Raw genomic sequence first — 18029 nt, 5'->3', positions numbered from 1 at the left:
GCATAGATCGACATCTAAAAGCAACCAGCATTGCGACGATCTCCTGGCTGGTGAGGCGTTCCTGCGGCAATTACTGGCATGACAAGCCGAACCCACGACAGGGAGAAGCTTGTACTGGTGCTGCTTTGGTGGTGGGATTAGTTGGATTCAAATCCAGCAACCACGGAACAAGGCGATCAGTTTCAGGGTCTCCGACCGTCCGTCCGGCCACAGAGAGTGAGTGAGCACTACTAAACTACCTACCTACTAGGTAGGCAGTAGAAAAGCCCGGCTGACGAGCGAGCGACTTGGACAGGCTGCAGTACCACATCTGTCTAGATCTTGCTTAATTAGCATCCGAGTTGGGTAATCTCCATCCTTGACCAACAGGAATAGCAAAACGCCGGACACTGAAGGGCACGCCAAGTCCCCCAAACTGAACAAGGTCTAACCTGGGCCACGCTGTGCTTTGCTGTGTTGTAGTGCATTGCGCTGCAGACACTTACCACTTAACTGCAGCAGCACCTTCGGGCGACATATCTTCCTAAACGCAAGGACTTGTACTTACAAGCCACCATATTGGTGTGTCGGTACATCGTCACCATACCCGCCGGTCCAACCGGGCCAAAAAAAAAAAATAACCTAGATCCAACTTTTTATTTTTTATTTTTTTTATTAACTCTCCATCTTCTGTCTTGCCTGCTAGTAGTCTCTCAACTACTGGGCGAAACTCAGCGAACAACAGCCCACTAACTACAACACCATCCTAAAGGCAGACAGACCCAGTGACACGCCCACTCACACAGAGAGAGGCTTTACTTGGTTTCCCTGGCCAACTCCTTGCATACCTCTCCATCTCTCAATCTACTTTGACGAGCAGAGAGCCTGCTCACTGCTAACCCACAACACCTTTACCTTTTAGGTATCTGGCAGCTGCATAGCATTGCCTGTAGGTGTCTTGTGGTGTACCTACCTACATATATACTTAGCTAAGTACCTACCAGGTACCTATCGATAGGACAATTACACTGGCCAACAAACCCGCCTGTGAACCACAATATCGATAACCGGTAACAACCCCCGACAGCCCGCCTACCTGCCTGCGCTGCCTGCCTGCCCACCACCACCATCCAGAAACACCCCCTCTCCCTCTCAGGTGCTCTCGTCCTCCTTGCTGTCTACCATCTTTCTCTTCCCAACTCGGATCCTCCTCTCTCGCTGTTCGTGTCATTCGTCACCCTTGCTCCTCTCTGGTGCTTGACAGCAATCGCTTCTTTGCATTGTTATCCTGCTGCAGTCATCGTGCAACCCTCGTGCAACTCTCGTGGAACCGATGTGCAACCCTTGACCGCATGCACTAGGTAGCATTGGCAGCGACTCTTGGACACCTCGCTCTCACGCCACCATTATATATCTCCAACCCATCCAGCACCTAGCCAACCAAACAAAGCCATTGTTTCTCTCTTCGGCCTATTAACAAGAACGACGACGACAGCACCCGTCAATCCGGCCCCCCTTCCTTCCCCCCATCCCGCGGCCAACCATTGCAGCCCATCTGTCTCGGCCCCCGCCAAGAATTGTTGCGACAGTGTTCCTACAGTGACCTCGTCTGCGTCGTCTTACTTGTCGACCTACTACCTATATCTGCTTCCGCATATCTACACCTCCTGGGACGGACCTCCTTTTCGGAACTTTCTCCTTCTTAACCCCCCAGTTATTGCGACAAATCCGAATGTGACCAATCAAACATCTAGTCCTTGAAAGAACGAACCCTTTTCGCATAATACATATCTCCATCCAACGTCTTCACAGTAAGACTTTCTGATTCCTCAATCCTGCATCTTCTCTTATTATGGTCGTCATCAATTACCCTACTATCTAGACGGACACCAAGCTTAGATAGCCCCCCAGTCAAACTCAATTGCAGCCTCGACCCGAACGTTTGGGGAAATAGATCAATTGACCAAGTGCAGTATTACAGAATCGTCCAAGTTCTCGACGCTTCCGACGGCTTGAAGCCTGCCGTTCAAGGCACAATCTATCTTGATAATAATCTACGTGCTCATTCCCTATTCGCCGCCCCCCGCCTTCTAGCGCACCCTCACCATGCCAAAACGCACATCATACCCACCGTCGCACGTTGCGTACATGGAGGATGCCGATGACGATGGCCATGTTCTTTCAGGAACTGAACCGAAGTATGCTCGGTCCGTGGCCCCGGGAAGCCCCCGTAAACAGCAACCCAATACAAGTAAGACCCGGAGAGAATCACGACGCCCAGCCGATGTTAGCAGCTCGACTGATTCCTCAGATTCCACCGCACTTCCAGTGACTGGTAAAAGTAAATCCAAACCGAAATCCAAGGACGAGAGAAGGTCGGGTCCTGTCGTTGTCTCGAAACAGCGGCCGCCCGCCCGCTCAGCGAAGACGGCGCCGATGCCTGTACCTAGGGCGCTGGAGGAACCATCGCCCTTTTACAGTGCTCCCCATCCTGCAGGCACTTCGAGACCTCGAGCACGCACCCGTCCAGAATCGTATTATGGCCAACCCATCCCACGACCGCCACCACCAAGGCCACCAATGGCTGGTTCCCCCTTCTTCCAACACCCACCACCCGGTATGGTAGCTCCCTCCTTTCCTCCACCGTCGTGGCAGGCACCGTTTCCCGGCCCTGGCCCAATGCCACCGCCCATGGGTCCGCCACATGCGCCCATCGATCATCACTTCCCGCCCAGGGATTTGGCAATGCGCTTTAGGCGGCCTTCATCATCTATGGGGTTCCGCCAAGCCTCGAATCCTTACGAATATGAAGCTTCACCAGAGAGGTCTGTAGCACGACGTACCTCGGTCTCGAGAAAAGCTAGTAAAGAAGCCAAGGAGCATGAAGACCGAAAACGTATGCCTCCTCCGCCCCCCCCTAGACCTAAATCTACACGCCCAGAACGAATTGAGCGTTTTGATCGTCCCGAACGATTTGATCGCCCTGAACGTTTTGACCGCCCTGGCCGTTTTGAACGAACAGAACCCCAGGCACGCCCAGAACGTATAGTACTTAAACCACAACCATCGTCGAACATCAACATCAACAGCAACAGAAAATCTGTTGTCTTTGACGACGACGATGAGGACGACCTAGATGATGAAAGCATCATGTACCAAAATGTCCTTCGCCGCGGATCCAGTGTAGAGTATGGTTCTAGTCCCTTCAAGAACCGTCGCCAGAGTTTTGACGCCACCGAGTCGGTTTTCAACTATGATGAGGATGAGGATGATGATATAGACGAAGATGAGTACTTCTATGAGGCTCCACCTCGATCACGGAGTCGGCGAAGATCTTCCCACGTGAATATCGAGGACAAAATAAGGGATGCAGCGCGGTATCAAGATAATATGGGCGGCGGGCCAACACCTGCCCTGACTGCCGAGGCCCTCCGAAAGGCGAGAAATGGTGGGAGCAGCCGGTCCACTCGGAGTAGCGTCAGTCGAGATGAGAGTGAATATAAACAGTCAGCGACGACCCACACAACTCGATCCAGCAGCGGAGAAGACGACATTACTATCAAGGTTTCTGCCGGCTGTGTCGTCGAAGTTGGAAACGTCAAGATTCACTCCACAGATGGCGGTGAAGTCAGCGTTGGCCGCACTGGAAATTCACGTACGGGCAGCGACCGCGGAACCTCGATCTATGGGGATGAGCGGAGAATCCGCTCAGATCGATCTCGGGGACGAGCCAGCTCCCAGTCCGCCTACACGCGTGGACTTCCGGCGCCCTCATCCTATACGCCTTCGCCACTCTACTCACAGTGTCATTATGATGATGATGACTCGTCGTACTAGAGGCTTCGGCAGCACCAATTGTCGCTCCTACCCAAGAGCGGAGGCCAGATACCGGCTCAATCTCGACTACTTGTTAGACGCCAAGAAACGCTCGATTCTGCAGTTCTCCATTTTGTTTACAAGCTCGATGCAGCAAGAAATGCCGGTGCATCTTTCCGAATATCTTTTTTGGTTTCACGGGCTTCTCTGGTTTCTTTTTTATTCCTTTATTTTCTTGCATATTATCAGATTGTCACGTTACCATCAGGGGCACTCTACGTTTCTGTGTCCTTGTATATGAGCAATGAACCGAAGGCACGATGTTGATGACGATGTTTCCCAAAAAAAAAAATGCTGGATTTTCTGTTTCCATATAATCATGTCTAATCTGTCTTGTTTTTCTTTCCTCGTCTTCCGCGTCTCGTGGTTAATCTTGTGTTTGTTTGCCTTCTTTCACGCAGCCTTGGCTGGGCCACGTTGTGTGCGATACCCTGTGCTTTGAAGCTGAATTCTTCCCATGGTCATGACATAAGAGTTGGACCGATAGATCGACCTGTACAGCGATGAAGCTCGCGCTTCTGCTCGCATTGGGAATCATTTCTTTAACGCGAAGGCTAAGCCTTTTGATAATGTTGCATGAGATAAGATGACTGAGATACCAAGGGCCCCGTTCGCCCCCTGGCCAAACATGGGTGCATGACGGGGGGGCAGTTGCTCTGGTTCGTCGGTATTAGGCGCCGAGATGGGTGTGGGAATGACGTTTCATATATGGCAGAGACGGTATCAATGGTGGGATGAACAAACATGTCTTGGGGCTAGGCGCCGATGGGGGCAGAATAGTTGCATACTTACACGGGTTGGGAAGGTCTCATATTACGTTGCATTTATGATATAGAATCTGTAGCTGCTTCACAACAAGCGGCATAGCCCAATCTACAGTTCCCATTTTCCTAAAGGTTTGCGTACCATTGGTTCAGAATCCATTGTAGCATTGAAGACATGTCAACGTCAAGGCGAGCTGAAGCAGGTGGATGAAACATGACACTTTAGCGAATAAATGGCACGATCGTCGGATGGGTCAGAAGACGTGTAGCGATTGGTTTACTGGAAACTTACTAGATATATTTAACCTAGGTCAGGTCAGGTACTAGAACCTAGTACATACTCACCAGTGCACATGGCTACTAGCCTTGGGTTGAATCCCATTCATCAACGAAACACGCAACGAGCGCACGAACCTATAAATGACATTGGTCAAAGGTGACGGGGCGGGTGAGTTTTGAAACTTTGGAGTAGGTAGTGTAGTGTAGTGGCCCCTGAATAGGGGGCGATGGGTAGGGCGTTTACTCGCAACAACATTTTGACGACGCGACGCGGCGCCTATGTACTTACGCGACGACCTGCATACACTTTAACTAACATGTCTACATATGTACGGTAGTAGTACTTGAAGAAACCTCGACTACGGTAAGTCCCGGGTTGAAAGTACCGATGGAGCTCAGGTTGCCTATACTGCTACTAAAGTACTGTATGTGACATTTGTTGGAAATGGGGATTGGTTCAATCAACCCGAACCCATAGCGCATGAACTGCTGTGGACGATGGGACGTTGTGATTGGGTAGGTGTCATTCCTGAGTCATATATTGCGTTGCTTGCTGGTTGGGGACATGACATTTGTTCTCATTGTGTATGTGTGGTATGTATGTATAGTAGGAGATAGGTATTGATTATGGTGTATTAGGTATTTATTACTCAGATGGATGGATCGGTAGGTTATCGAATTTGTGGCACGTTGTGATTTGTTCCTGAAGTTTTTTATTTATGGATGGTGAGGTATTAGTACTCTATGCTATGTATGTGTGTACTTGGTATGTTATGCTAGGGAAGTCGGAGTTGGTGAGATCGATGAGTTGACGCATTGATGGATGAGATGGGGATTGCGGAATCAGAAAAGAGGCAGTTTGCTCGACTACACACTACATAGATAGATAGATGTATTACTTACCCCGTACCTACATAGGTAGCTAGTTAGGAATTATTGTAGAGCTTGTCTTGAACTCATGGATAATAGGTATTTCTAACAACTGGCGATTGATTATCTCATATGAATGCATCTACCGGTATACAAACATGATAAGTCGAGTCTACATGTACTATGTACAGTTAGCGCTTGTAGAATCTGAAAATAGCGCCCGTCCTAGCCAGATGGTGCGACGTCAACAGGGCGTTTAGCAAATCCCCTTTGGGACGCTGCTTACCTAAGTAAGTAAGTAGGTACTTACGAAGTACATACTCCGTACTCTAGTGTATGTAAAGGATCAGCCCCACCGTCACGAATTAAGTAGTGGCCGTGGCTTCTCTCCCATTGGCCATTGCTCGTTGCCCGGCCACTGCCATTCGAACAGCCGAATGGCCGTTTGTTGATTTTGGCGACGTCACTTCGTCATGGGCCACAAATTCGCTGCCCAATCCCAACCACCCAGCTGCATGCACCCGTCGATGGCCCGTGGAAACCGCCAGACAACGAAGATAGTCCATTGGTATCCTGCCTGTTTGTTCCCCATTCAGTTCAGCTGCGGTGCTTACTCTCTACTTCAATCCCGCACTACACACCCCCATACAACAAACACATTTCAACGAGCAAACGAACCAATCCATCACCACTAATCTGAACTCCAAACTGTGTCTTAGGAATAATCAAAGAAACATTCCACCGCGGATCTGACTGGAGTTGCTCATTCTTGGTTTGGCTGGGCTTCCAGCGGAAACTCCCCAGCCAGCCTACACAGTCACTACGATAGCTGAACCTCACATTCCCGCCAACGCCTTCATCTCACCACACTTAGCAGCGCCAGGGCACAACGCCCTGTCATTCCTGATACAATGGCACCGCTCATACCAACCCTGGCGGCTCATGCTCGCAGTATTCTCTCTTCCGCCGCGGCAACCCGCACACAAGCCGTCCAGACAGCCTCAGACCATCTCTCTCAAATCGGGCCCCTCGCCGCTCGTGCCATCCTGCTCGCCCGAGATGACGACGACAAAGATGACGGCAAAAACAAAGACCCTCAGGCCGTCAACCCCTCCATTGGCGTCACAGATCCCAACAACATCAACAACGTCGGCATATTCGTCCTATTCGGCCTGATCGGCGTCGCCTTCGTCGTCACGGGCATCTGGTTCTTCTTCTGGGCCAAGAACGGCGGCTTCTACTTCAAGCAAGATGACTGGGAGGACTACAAGTCGACGGTGCTGCGCCGCAAGGGGCCCAACGGCACGCTCCTGTCGGGCGCCACCCCCAGCACAAATCTGGGCGGCGGCTCCGTGTACAAGGACGTCGACGATGGTAGCACAGAGTACACGGGCGGGTTGACGCAGATGACGGGTGACACGGGCGATACCATGAGCACGCTGACGGGGATCACGGCCGGGCCCTCTGACATTGCGGGCCGCGAGCGTCGCCGTCGCCAGCGCGAGAAGAAAGAGCGAGAGCACGAGAAGCGCCGCGAACGCAAAAAGGGCAGGCGCAAGGTCGGCGAGGACGGCGTGCTAATCGACGAGGAGGCCGAAGAGGACGCGAAGCGGAACCTGCGTGCGTACAGGAGCGAGCGCGCGGCGCGCGTGGGCGGTCTCAACGGGCAGTCCGAGGGTTCAGAGTGGGACGGCTCGACGAACCCGGAGATGTCGACCGTATCGGGCGCCGAGTCTCTGCTATACAACAGACAGAGCACGCCGACGTCGACCCCGACAAAGGACAAAGACAGCAGGGAGAAGCGCAGAAGCAGTCGACGGGAGAAGGAGAAGCAGCGAGAGAACCACGATGCGGCGCCGAGCGAGACGACGTACGACAACAGCACCCAGGCCTCGAAGAATAACACCACGACCAGGAAAGCAGGGGGTATCCGCAAAGTCTACAGCACGGCCGACCGGACCAACATGCGCGAGCAGGAGCGTCTGCGCGCCGAAGCCCGGCGTCTCGCGGAGAAAGGCCGCGCGGCAGCCGCTTCCACCGTATCCTCGTCCTCCTCATACCAGTACCAACCATCTTCGCACCGGCGCGACTTCAGCTATCAGCGCGCGGACCTTCGGAACCCAGGGAGCGCCATCGCGGAGGAGGCCGAGACGAACTCCCTCATGATGGGCCACGAAAACAACAACAATAACAATAACAATAACACTACCGGCGGGAGATACCTCCCCGCGCCGTCATCATGGAATCCCCCGCCCCAAGAGAGCGATATCGCCGATTACGCCAACACGGAGGATCTAGGGACGAAGTCGTACCGCTGCTACATCCCCGGGCTATCCTCCGAGGCCGCGGCCACGGAGAGTCTCGTCAGCGGCAGTTCGTCCGAGCAGCAGCAGCAGCAACATGTCGATAGTGATCGCCGCGAGAGGCGCAAGAGGCGCGACGCGCAGCGCTCGAGACGGGAGTAGTAAAGAAGATGTGAGATAAAAAAACATTACTGTCGGTGGTTGGCGATTGCTCTGGCTCGGGTGGAAGGCACTAATGAATGAATTGAAGAAGGATAACTACCTTGAAATCAAAAGACAAAAAACAATTGATAGATGCGCACCCTCGATCCTACAGCAACGTCATGGATGTACTTTTGAGTCAACCGACATGGCAGAGTCTAGTCTGCTGTCATTCTATACTACTCGGAACTCGGCGTTTGATGATCGATTGATTGCTTGCTTGCTTCTGCCTTTTTTTCAAATTTATGTTTCGTACCCTTTTTCCGTTGCCACATGCATGTATGGAGGGGTACGAGGTTTAAAACGTGGTTTTGATAACGCACTGCTCAAGAAAGAAATCTCGCGGTCTTGACGAAACCAATACGAAGGGAGAAAGCAAATAAAGAAATGCAATTGGGACTGTTTTCGCGGGAGTCTACCGGTTTATGAAACAATGTCATGTAAATTAGTACGCAGACATGCACACACACATACACACACATAGAAAACGAGTTAAATCGCAAATTCACGGGACCGAAAACGATTGTATTTTGTGAAATGTTAATTGTCTCAACACAAGCAGTAGTATAAAAAGGGCCAGTGGAATAGACCTCTTGCCTAAGTTGGAGGAACTGGAAAATATGTGCCCGCACTATCCTCGAAATTTTGAGTAGCAGACTAGAGTAACTTCATCACACGCATTCTTGAAAAGATAAAACGTTTCATCAAGCCTTTTGCCATATGGTAACTCCACATAGAAACCAAGAGATGGGAGGAAGAGAACAAGACAGGGAGGGAACTTGTTTTTGAAAAGTCAGCAAAATAAGAACGAAAAGAAAAGAAAAGAAAAGAAAAACCTCAGAATACGGGAGTTAGAGAGAAAAAAGAAAAAGAAAAAGAAAAAAAAGAACGCGCGTTACGTCGTCAGATTCAAGAGAAATATGCTGACTGAGCCTGTATCGTTCTGACTGCCCTATCATATCTAATGCTCATGGACGGTCTGTCTGTCGTAAATTTTACCATCGTGCCCTCCAATCATGACATGACTGCAGAGAAAGTAATGTAGGGGGAAAAAACAAACCCAAAAAAAAACGTAGTTCTTAAGGTAAATAAAAGATCATCGTCAGCTGCTATATAGAATAGAAGCGACGGGAGGAAAGGGGGGAACAAGCATTCCCCTATCTCAACGTAATTGATGTATAGGTGCTGTTCAAAAACAGCCTCGGATGGCCAGAGGGTAAGCGGAACGTTTTGCATTTATGCGGTAGATTTCATCTTCTCGTCCTCTTGCTCGACTTGTGCATTTTGTCGCTCCAACATTTGTCGACTGCGTGTGAGACGCTCTCAAAGTAATGGTAGGGGATGCGGCCAATGAAGAACACCTTGACGTTGTGTTCAATGGTAACAAGCTTCGAGTAGTTGACCCGGGATTCTCTTGCGAGTGTTTCCCCGTCAGCGTAGATCTCGAGTGGTACTGGGTCAAACCCTAGCTCAGGTTCATTCCGCAAGAGTTTGGGCTTCTGCCCTACTGCATAAATGATACCATGTTTACTAGGTCGGACACCTTTTTTACCACAACCTCGTCGATCGTACGTCAAGATGGGCCTATACTATTAGTAACATTCAGGTGCTGTGATACGTGGCAGTCTTACACGCAGGTGCTATGATGACTCTCATCTGTAGACACTATTATAAACCTTCGAAAGCCAACATAGAAATCACCCCGCGCGTCATGTATGGCCCTGATATCGGATATTGTTGCATCGCCGGCCACTTGACCTGTAGGCTCTGACCACAAGATTTTAAATACCTATAGACCGTAAGGTGAGAAGAGGGAACTTAAACGTGGGCTTTGCATCACCTTGGAGACTGACCTCACCGGGTTGAAACTTGTAAGAATGCTCTACAACGAACCCTGTATATCGCTATTAGTACTGTAGCGTGTTAAACATCTCGAAGGTTTTAACTTACGGTGGTCAACCGGCTCCACATTCCCCGGGGTTCCGCGAATGACAGATGTGTCTACATAATCAGTTCGCGATGGAACTGGCGTGCCGCGGGGGGTTGTTTCACCATCACCAACGTCAAAATTAGGGCCTGTGGGTACTTGGAATCAGAGTCATGTAGATGCGCGTATGACTTTCCTTCAGGCGTCTACTCACTCAGCTCGTAGGTACCAGGGTAAATGGTCCCCGGATCGTATTGACCTCCTGAAGTAGATGGCCCGCCAGGGCGATTATTCCCGAGCAGTTCATCGCGACTGTTCTTCAGCGCCTGTTGGAGTTCGTAGTCGTCGTGGTCGCTTGAGTGCGAATAATAGGAACTGCTAGTGCCGCCTGCACTACCGCTCGAAAACAATGGTGTGTTGGGCATTCCATGGTCTTCTGATTCAAATGCCGAGCCTATATCTGCCCATGTTAGTCCTATATTTCTATTGCTGATAGATCTGAAGGACTAACGTTCAGAATAATTCTGTTGACTGTACGAACTTGCTGCCGGATGAACCGAGCCAGACTGACTCTGTCCGTCGTCATAATCGTCATAACCATCGTAGTGGCTATCGTGGGAAGCGGCGTTTGATATCCCTTTACCTTTGTCCCTATGCGAATGCGAATGCGAATAGCCATGGCGGTCGTGGTAAGACGAATCGTGTATATACTGTGGAGATGTGGGAATATCAGGAACTATCCATGGTCATGGTTAACAAAAAGCGTTCAGATACTCTGGCGAATAAGGGGTGGTCCTACTAGAACTGCTTACTGACAAACCGCCCTGGTCTGCGTAGCCGATGCCTTGGTCGTAGCCGGAGTTGACGTTAAGGTCACCAAGACCCGCCGTCAGTTGATCGATCTCCCCTTCGGTGCGAGGCGTGCTGTCACGATCACCGGCGGTAGGCGCATCGTTGTCATATTGGCACTCAACGTTGCCTTGGAACGGAGGTTCAGTATGCGGGCAATTGGAATTTGGACAGCCATTGGGCAAAACACACCTTGGTAATCGAATCGTTCTGCATACCATCTTTGTTGGATATGGTCCCATTTCCAATCACTCCATGGGCCCCACGATTGGGGATTGGAATTCTTTGCTGGATGCTTTTTTCCATGCATCGTACCATCTTGTAGCCCCGCCCCGTCATTGGAATAGTAAACAGCACGGGAAGGGCGCAGCTCGTAGCACGAGTAGCATCAGCTCCGCGAAGCCGCAGGGAATCGGGTAGCCGAAGCTATGACTTCGCCTTAAATGTGCGATGAGGCTCTTTGGACTGCAGGCTCAACCTGACGCTGGGTTGGCCAGGGCAAGCTATTGGCTCGGCCCCACGAATGGACTTAAGGGTCGGTGTCGTTATACTCTACACTAAACTGCTGGACATGGTCGGGACACAACATTCACTTAGATGGCCCAGCAGATGGCCCAGCGGATCAAGGATGCACGCTGCGCTTGGAAGTTGCAGCCGGCGAAGAGACGATTGGCCTCGCTCTAGATTGTAGCAATACAAGTGCAGTTGTCAGCTCATTTGAGGCCGATATATGTGCGAATAAGACGACGACGTAGGCAGGGATAAACTCGCACACACAAGTCTTGAAAGGGTAAGTCGGGGTTTCTGGTTAGGCTAGGTAGGTAGGTAGGTAGACAGATACACTCTGGACTGATGCTGTGCGACTGCATACTATCCAACGCCTCTTCCTTGCAAGCAAGCCGTCGTTGCTGTCTGCCTCAGAAGGACAAGGACGCCACGAGGTATGTGTAGTAGGCTGACCAGCTCCGTTAGCTCGGGGGGGAAGCCAAATGGTTTGTTGCTTCATATTTTAGCGCTGCAACGTGAAGACTTGAACCGATCCCAACCAAGTACGCTACATACTACGCAGGCAAGACCCGGCTGTATAGTAATAAACGACCAAGGCTCACCAGTTTGTGGGAATTTCCCAAAGCGTGCTCAAGCATTGCGACAGCGCAACGATGCCCCACTGGGGATTAGTAGTCGACAAGGATCAAGACAAGGGTCTTGTGCGGGCCGAAGGAGACCAGCAGAGACCAGGAAGAGAAGCTGGCCCAGATTCCTTGAACGAGTTGCCACGGGACATTAGGTACAACAGGTAGGTACTGTAGGTTAGGTAGCTACTTGGTCGAGGCAGTGATTGTTGCGCAGGGTGTAGCCGGGTCTCGATGACGGACGCCATACAGATACTTACTTAGGTAGGTAGATGTTATGTGTGCAGAAAGGCAGCATATTTGCTGTACTTCGTAGATTCTTCTAACAAGGAACAAGGGACAAGGGACATGGGACATGGGACAAGGGACAAGGGGTGTGTGTACGTAAGTACGAAGTACATAGTAAGTAGTGCAGAGGGCGGCGCAAAGTGTAGGCCAAGTGTAGGCAAAGTCTACTGTAGTAGGTAGGTAGGGAATCTGACCGGATGAACCAGTAGCGTCGGTGGCGGAAGGCGGACCATTGTTGCACGGCTTCGCCCCCATGCCTGGCGCCATACGATCCATACAATCCATACGATTCATATGATCCAGATGATATGTCGCTTCACAGTGGTGCGGGGGGTGCGTGTGTGTGTGTGTGTGTGGTGTGAGAGTGTGTGGGAGGTTTTTGTGTGAAGAGGGGTCTTGTCTGGAGGGGCAGGAGGATGAGGAGGGGGAGGTACTAGGTACTGTACATAGCACATTACTCTAGGTACCTACATGTAGGTAGTATTAGGTATGGATAGGTAGGTACTATGAGGTAGTCTGTATGTAGGTAGGGAGGTAGGTGGTGGTGGTGGTGGTGGTGGGCCGGCGGAGAAGGAGCCTCCTGATTGTCAAGTGTGGTGTTCCAAGTGTGGTGTTTCTCTAACAGATGAGGCTCTGTCATAAGTACAGTAGACAGGAGACAGCAGGGTAGCAGAGGTAGGGTAGATAGGTATGGTAGGTATTCTACGTGCATCGGACGCCGGTGCGGAAGCTCATAGTGCTGACCAGTGGCTGGCCGGTGAGGAGGGAGTGAGGCATGCCAATGAGTGAGCGGGATGGACATCATTGGTGATCAAGGACATCCAAGGTCCGACTGGTGTTTACTATGTACCTACATAGTAATTCTAACTAATTAATACTAATTAAAACTAATTAGTAGCATATCTTTTACCTACTTAAAGCGAGAGGTAACAGCACGGTAACAATAAGGTAACCTACCTAGATATCCAGCTACTTGGAATTTAAATATCAATAACAGGTTCACATAACACCTAATAATGCTGCGTATCTCAATCCTGCCACACATCCAGTCACTACTACCGCAGACCAGTCTGACTCATTCTATCCGTCTGGTCACTGCATGTAGCCCGAGTGTGAGCAAGTAGCCTTCCGAAGTTGCCGTTGAAGCGGCACCTAAGGGGTTTCCTGAGAGATAAAAGGCAGCGAGTGCCCAAGGTACCGGTAGTGATAATAATAGAATCCGGATCGGCCACGTAGTGTGTTTTATTCCCTTACTCGCTCGTAACAATGCCACCAAGGGAGGGAAGAAAGGAGCTGGATCCCATCAGTCCGCCCATCATATACCTAGGTAGGTACCTAGATATATAGGATGTCAGCAAGAGATAGATAGCCCATGTAAGTAAGTAATATAATATGTACACCTACCTGCACACCCTCCCACCCCCCAAAACCTGCATCGCATCCTGCTAACCTAGCTACCTTAGCTAGCTAGCTATTTACCTAGGTAGTAGTAGGTAAGTAATCTTGTTATCCATCTGTCTTTAATTTGTTTTACTGATCGCGCCGTTCTTGCATCGTCGCTTTTGATTCAACTAAATTCAATCCTATTCCACACCTCACCTTGCCTCCCCTCCCCTCCCCTCCCCTTCCCCTTCCCTCTTGCATGTTCCCCACTGCCAACACGATCCACCGGTTCCCGGTATCTGGTCACCCTTACCTTGCTGTTCTCAGACGATTTGTACATGTTGTACATGCATCTACTCACGCGACTTGCCCTGTCTTGAACTCTGCCTAAACCTCACGCTACCTACCTACATACATACATACATACATACATACAATCCAGTACGGCGTGCATACGTGCCCACCAGCTAACCTCTGAATTGCCTGGCCTCGTCCAGATACCGGTAGCGCAGCAAGTCGTGTCTTACCATCCGTCCGTTAAATCTCCAGCCAAGGAACGGCCCGACCATCGCTAGTATCGCTAGTATCTCTACCTACCTAGTATCGCTTGATCTCTAGTGTCGCTTGATCGCTAGATCGCTAGTAGTGCATCTGCCTACTGCACAGTACAGTCAGTTAGAGCATTGCTGAGATCTGATCTGTGCGTGTAGCACAGACATCTCTTTCCATACACCTACCTCTCTCTACCTACCTACATACTCACCCGGGCACTACGTAGGTAGTTTTAGTGTCCTCTTAAATAGCTTGCCGTCTGGTATTATCAAGAGAGCCTCAAGAAGGAAGACAAGGAGACGAAAGGGAAAACAGACCAAAGTCAACTGATGATGGGAATGAATGCGCATTGCATCTAGGCTGTGAGCACGTTGGCAACTCGGTCGAGTCTCGTCGACAACTAGTCCTAGATAGCCATCAAGATGAACCATGATGCACAGCCTGCGAGAGCCCGGCCGAGTCTACTCTTAGACCGTCATGGCTCCCGGCGTGAGCTTCTCAACCGCCTCACTTGAATTCCTCGTCGACGATGGCACCACGGATGCCACGGATGCCACGACGGAGCCCGATGACTATTCATCCGTCTCCTCCGACGATATGCACATCGGCCTTTCCTCGCGCCCCCAGCTGCCCCTGATTCTTTCCCACGGCTCCGTTTCCAAGAGCCTACCATCAACCTTGCCTAGCGGCATCGTGTCACGGAGGACCGGTCCACCACCTCGCAGCCAGTCGACGCGCCCGCATCCAACGTCTGATCACCAGCGCCCTTCAACCTACTCACCGCGGCCACAGCTATATCATCCACCACCACCGCATACTCCTCTCCGTCCCCGTGCCCCTCCTCCCCCTCCACCACCACCTCCTCCTCCACGACCTCCTTCCCTGCCATCCTTCACCCCACCAGCGACGCAAACGCTACTACGACCATTAGATCAACGTGATATATCGTCTAGTCACTTAGCCGCACCACACCACGGTCACAATGCTAGAGGTCATGGCGATGATCGTGAAAGCTTCTTCAGTTCCTCGGAGGAGAGCGATACCACGGGTTTTGATGCAAACGGGGAGCCAGACTCTTTTCAGCACCTAACAGAGAACTATCTCGAATTGCGAAATGAACGATCAGCACTGTCAATGGTCTTCGACACGGCCAAATCGCATCAAGCGCAAGTTCGCAGCATGCGGCGGAATGAGGCTGAGGCCAGTCGAAAATTCATGGCTATGGTTCAAACATCCCTACCTGCAGAGCAATGTCATCAATTGCATCAACTATTCAAAGTCATGCAGGATTCTCAACAGGCGCGCCAGAAAGCCGAGGAACGCTTTGACCAGACCATAAATGAGTTATACCGTGGCCAGGATAACTTAGGGTCGCACGAGGAAATTTTCTACAACACCATCACAAGAACGCTAGGGATAGCACTCTTTAATAATATTAATAACGATCGCGATGATCACTCCGAAAACAGTGATGATTGGGCCTTACGTGGCATTACTGGCGACCGCCCAGAGACGTTCCATCCACTTTATGAAAAGCTTCGTGTAGCGTTCGGGGAATTGCAATTAGCGAGAGAGCTTTTGACAAATACACAAATGAAGCGGGATAGGCTTCATGCCCGGAAAGCCCAAATATTCACTGAAGATAGCTTGGACGTCCTCGAAACTTACGGAGATGTGGGTAAGAAGAAGGCACATGAGCTGAGAGCTATGGTGCACATGACGGAGGAGGATAATGAACAGCTACGAGAATATGACGAGCTAGAGCGGGACGCAAAGCAAGATATTGAGATATATACTGAAAAGATGATAATATTGCAGCGAGAGTGCAGGGAAAATGGCGTGTTACCTCAATCATCCTACTTCCAGCAGGAAGGCTTTGGAGTTGACTCTTCTTACCGAGACGAGATCCGCCTTGTACCTGGTTCGTTTGACAGCAATGACGAGACAGCCACGTTGGCACATCCCGTCTTCCCTCACATCCTCTCTAATCCAACCCACTTGCTTCATGGGTTTCCGCAGACCGCCCTGCAATCTCTCAAGATGGCTATTCAGCTCCCACTCGATGCGCCAGTAAGGGCCAAGAAAATCAAGGAAGCTGCGCGCGAAGCAAATATGCACACTCTTCTATCAAATGTCAAGTCCGAGAATAAGAGCGACTATATTAATGGCTGGTTACTGCACAAGCTCCATCACTCCGCCCTGGAGGCCGAGCTGCTTTGGACAACGTTCCGGTCCAGGCTGACAATCCTGGACATCGACCGTTGGCAAGGGGATGTGATTAAATTTTGGTGGCTTGACAACTCTGTGGACCCCGTGTCAGTGAATATCGGAAATAATCACACCGACAAAGCTTCAGTATTCGCCGGCTCTTGTAGGGAAATCAATAAGTTTCCTCATTCTGACTCTGGGCAGTTAGATGGTCTCAGAACTTGGAATCTGGACGACTCGTGGCCATGAAAACGCCACATCGACATGCCTACCTACTATGGTGTCTAGGATGCGTGTGCATATGTAATGCCGTATCATGTGTCAATCAGAGATTGTACGATACACAGTGTCTTTTCTCTCTCTTTTGTCTGGATAGAGGTGTATTAGGTTGATTTACAAATTCCCCCCCACGCTACATGATGATACCCATTAGTTTAGTTCTATCATTATTTTTGCCTCTTTTACGTAATGAAGCCTAATGAAGCCTTGTTCGTCACTATTGAGCGTAGCGCCAGAATGCCTTTGATAGCTCTTCGCTTTGTTTAGGTTGTCGGGCTTGATTGGTTTGAAGCGTCGACGCAGGGGTATTGTTGTCAAACGAGAGAGCACGGCAAGAAACGAGTCACACGACACAATTCTTTCGCCCAACAATTCTTGCTCGCCAATCATATACCACCATTTGCTATGTCATCACGAAAACAATTCCATTTCTCTCGGAGTGCGTTGTTAGGATTTTCTTCACAGTTAATCTTCGCGCGTGTCCCTTACAGCCAAGTCACAGAGCGGGCCGTACCGTTATTCCTCAGCAATCTCTACTCCCCCCCATGCCACCTCCGCCACCGTGACCTCGCCGACGTTGCGACACCGATTGCGATCGGGCCAGAAGGGACTCAACGGCCGACAACCATTATGTGAGACATGAGATACGAGTGACTTTACGGTGAAGTTGGCGTGTTAGAGTCTACTTACTCCAATTCGATTGCAGCCTGCTGTACACTAAGGCTGCCAGGTCTCCCCTTGTCGTGGCCGTTTCCGTTGGTTCCCCTGCTCCAAGCAGCAGTTTGCTCGGCAGGCTCTTACTAGAAAGGCATACTTACAGCTCGACGTTATTACACGAGAGCGAGCCCAGAATTCGTCATGAACACAGCATTGTATGTGTCAAATGCCAGATCTCTGCGAACCATTGGACGATCTCCAAAATGTTTCTTTCGTGCGACGCCAATTTTTTTTTCCTTCGATAATGATTGTGCTAATGCTCCATACTGTTACGTTGGCCGTCTTTAACCGGCTGCAAAGCAAACCGTTGGGGTGGTACAATAGGATGAAGCTTGTTCGCCGGACCGACTCCGCATTCCCCACGATAAGTAGTGTAGGTAGTTAGTTACATGCCTTAGGCAGTCGAACCGGCAAAGGGATC

General features: G+C 50.5%; 4 protein-coding genes across 4 annotated transcripts; 3 read left to right on the top strand and 1 right to left on the bottom strand.

Annotated features, from left to right (window-relative positions):
* Positions 1-1931: 1931 nt before the first annotated feature.
* On the top strand, positions 1932-3958 carry F5B22DRAFT_187505 (uncharacterized protein). The gene has a single exon (XM_047969468.1). It carries the CDS (start codon positions 2086-2088, stop codon positions 3814-3816), a length of 1731 nt encoding a protein of 576 aa, XP_047830687.1. The 5' UTR covers positions 1932-2085; the 3' UTR covers positions 3817-3958.
* A 2548-nt stretch (positions 3959-6506) lies between these two features.
* On the top strand, positions 6507-8877 carry F5B22DRAFT_187378 (uncharacterized protein). Its single transcript, XM_047969467.1, has one exon. The coding sequence runs from the start codon at positions 6680-6682 to the stop codon at positions 8231-8233; it is 1554 nt and encodes a 517-aa protein (XP_047830686.1). The 5' UTR covers positions 6507-6679; the 3' UTR covers positions 8234-8877.
* Positions 8878-9020: 143 nt separating this feature from the next.
* F5B22DRAFT_656069 (uncharacterized protein) lies at positions 9021-11358 on the bottom strand (the record flags this gene model as incomplete). Its single annotated transcript, XM_047979939.1, has 8 exons — positions 9021-9856; positions 9904-10061; positions 10126-10166; positions 10223-10348; positions 10414-10659; positions 10711-10935; positions 10999-11178; positions 11241-11358. The coding sequence occupies 8 exons, from the start codon at positions 11356-11358 to the stop codon at positions 9523-9525; spliced, it is 1428 nt and encodes a 475-aa protein (XP_047830685.1). The 3' UTR covers positions 9021-9522.
* Positions 11359-14557: 3199 nt separating this feature from the next.
* On the top strand, positions 14558-17079 carry F5B22DRAFT_186261 (uncharacterized protein). Its single transcript, XM_047969464.1, has one exon. The coding sequence runs from the start codon at positions 14882-14884 to the stop codon at positions 16859-16861; it is 1980 nt and encodes a 659-aa protein (XP_047830684.1). The 5' UTR covers positions 14558-14881; the 3' UTR covers positions 16862-17079.
* The last annotated feature ends 950 nt before the right edge of the window (positions 17080-18029 follow it).

This window comes from Xylaria bambusicola (genome assembly GCF_022495145.1).
Source record: "Xylaria bambusicola strain CBS 139988 unplaced genomic scaffold F5B22scaffold_21, whole genome shotgun sequence".
NCBI classification, from domain to species: Eukaryota; Fungi; Ascomycota; class Sordariomycetes; order Xylariales; family Xylariaceae; genus Xylaria; species Xylaria bambusicola.
Note: the sequence above shows the minus strand (reverse complement) of the source record. Positions and strands in the feature narration are given on the sequence as shown.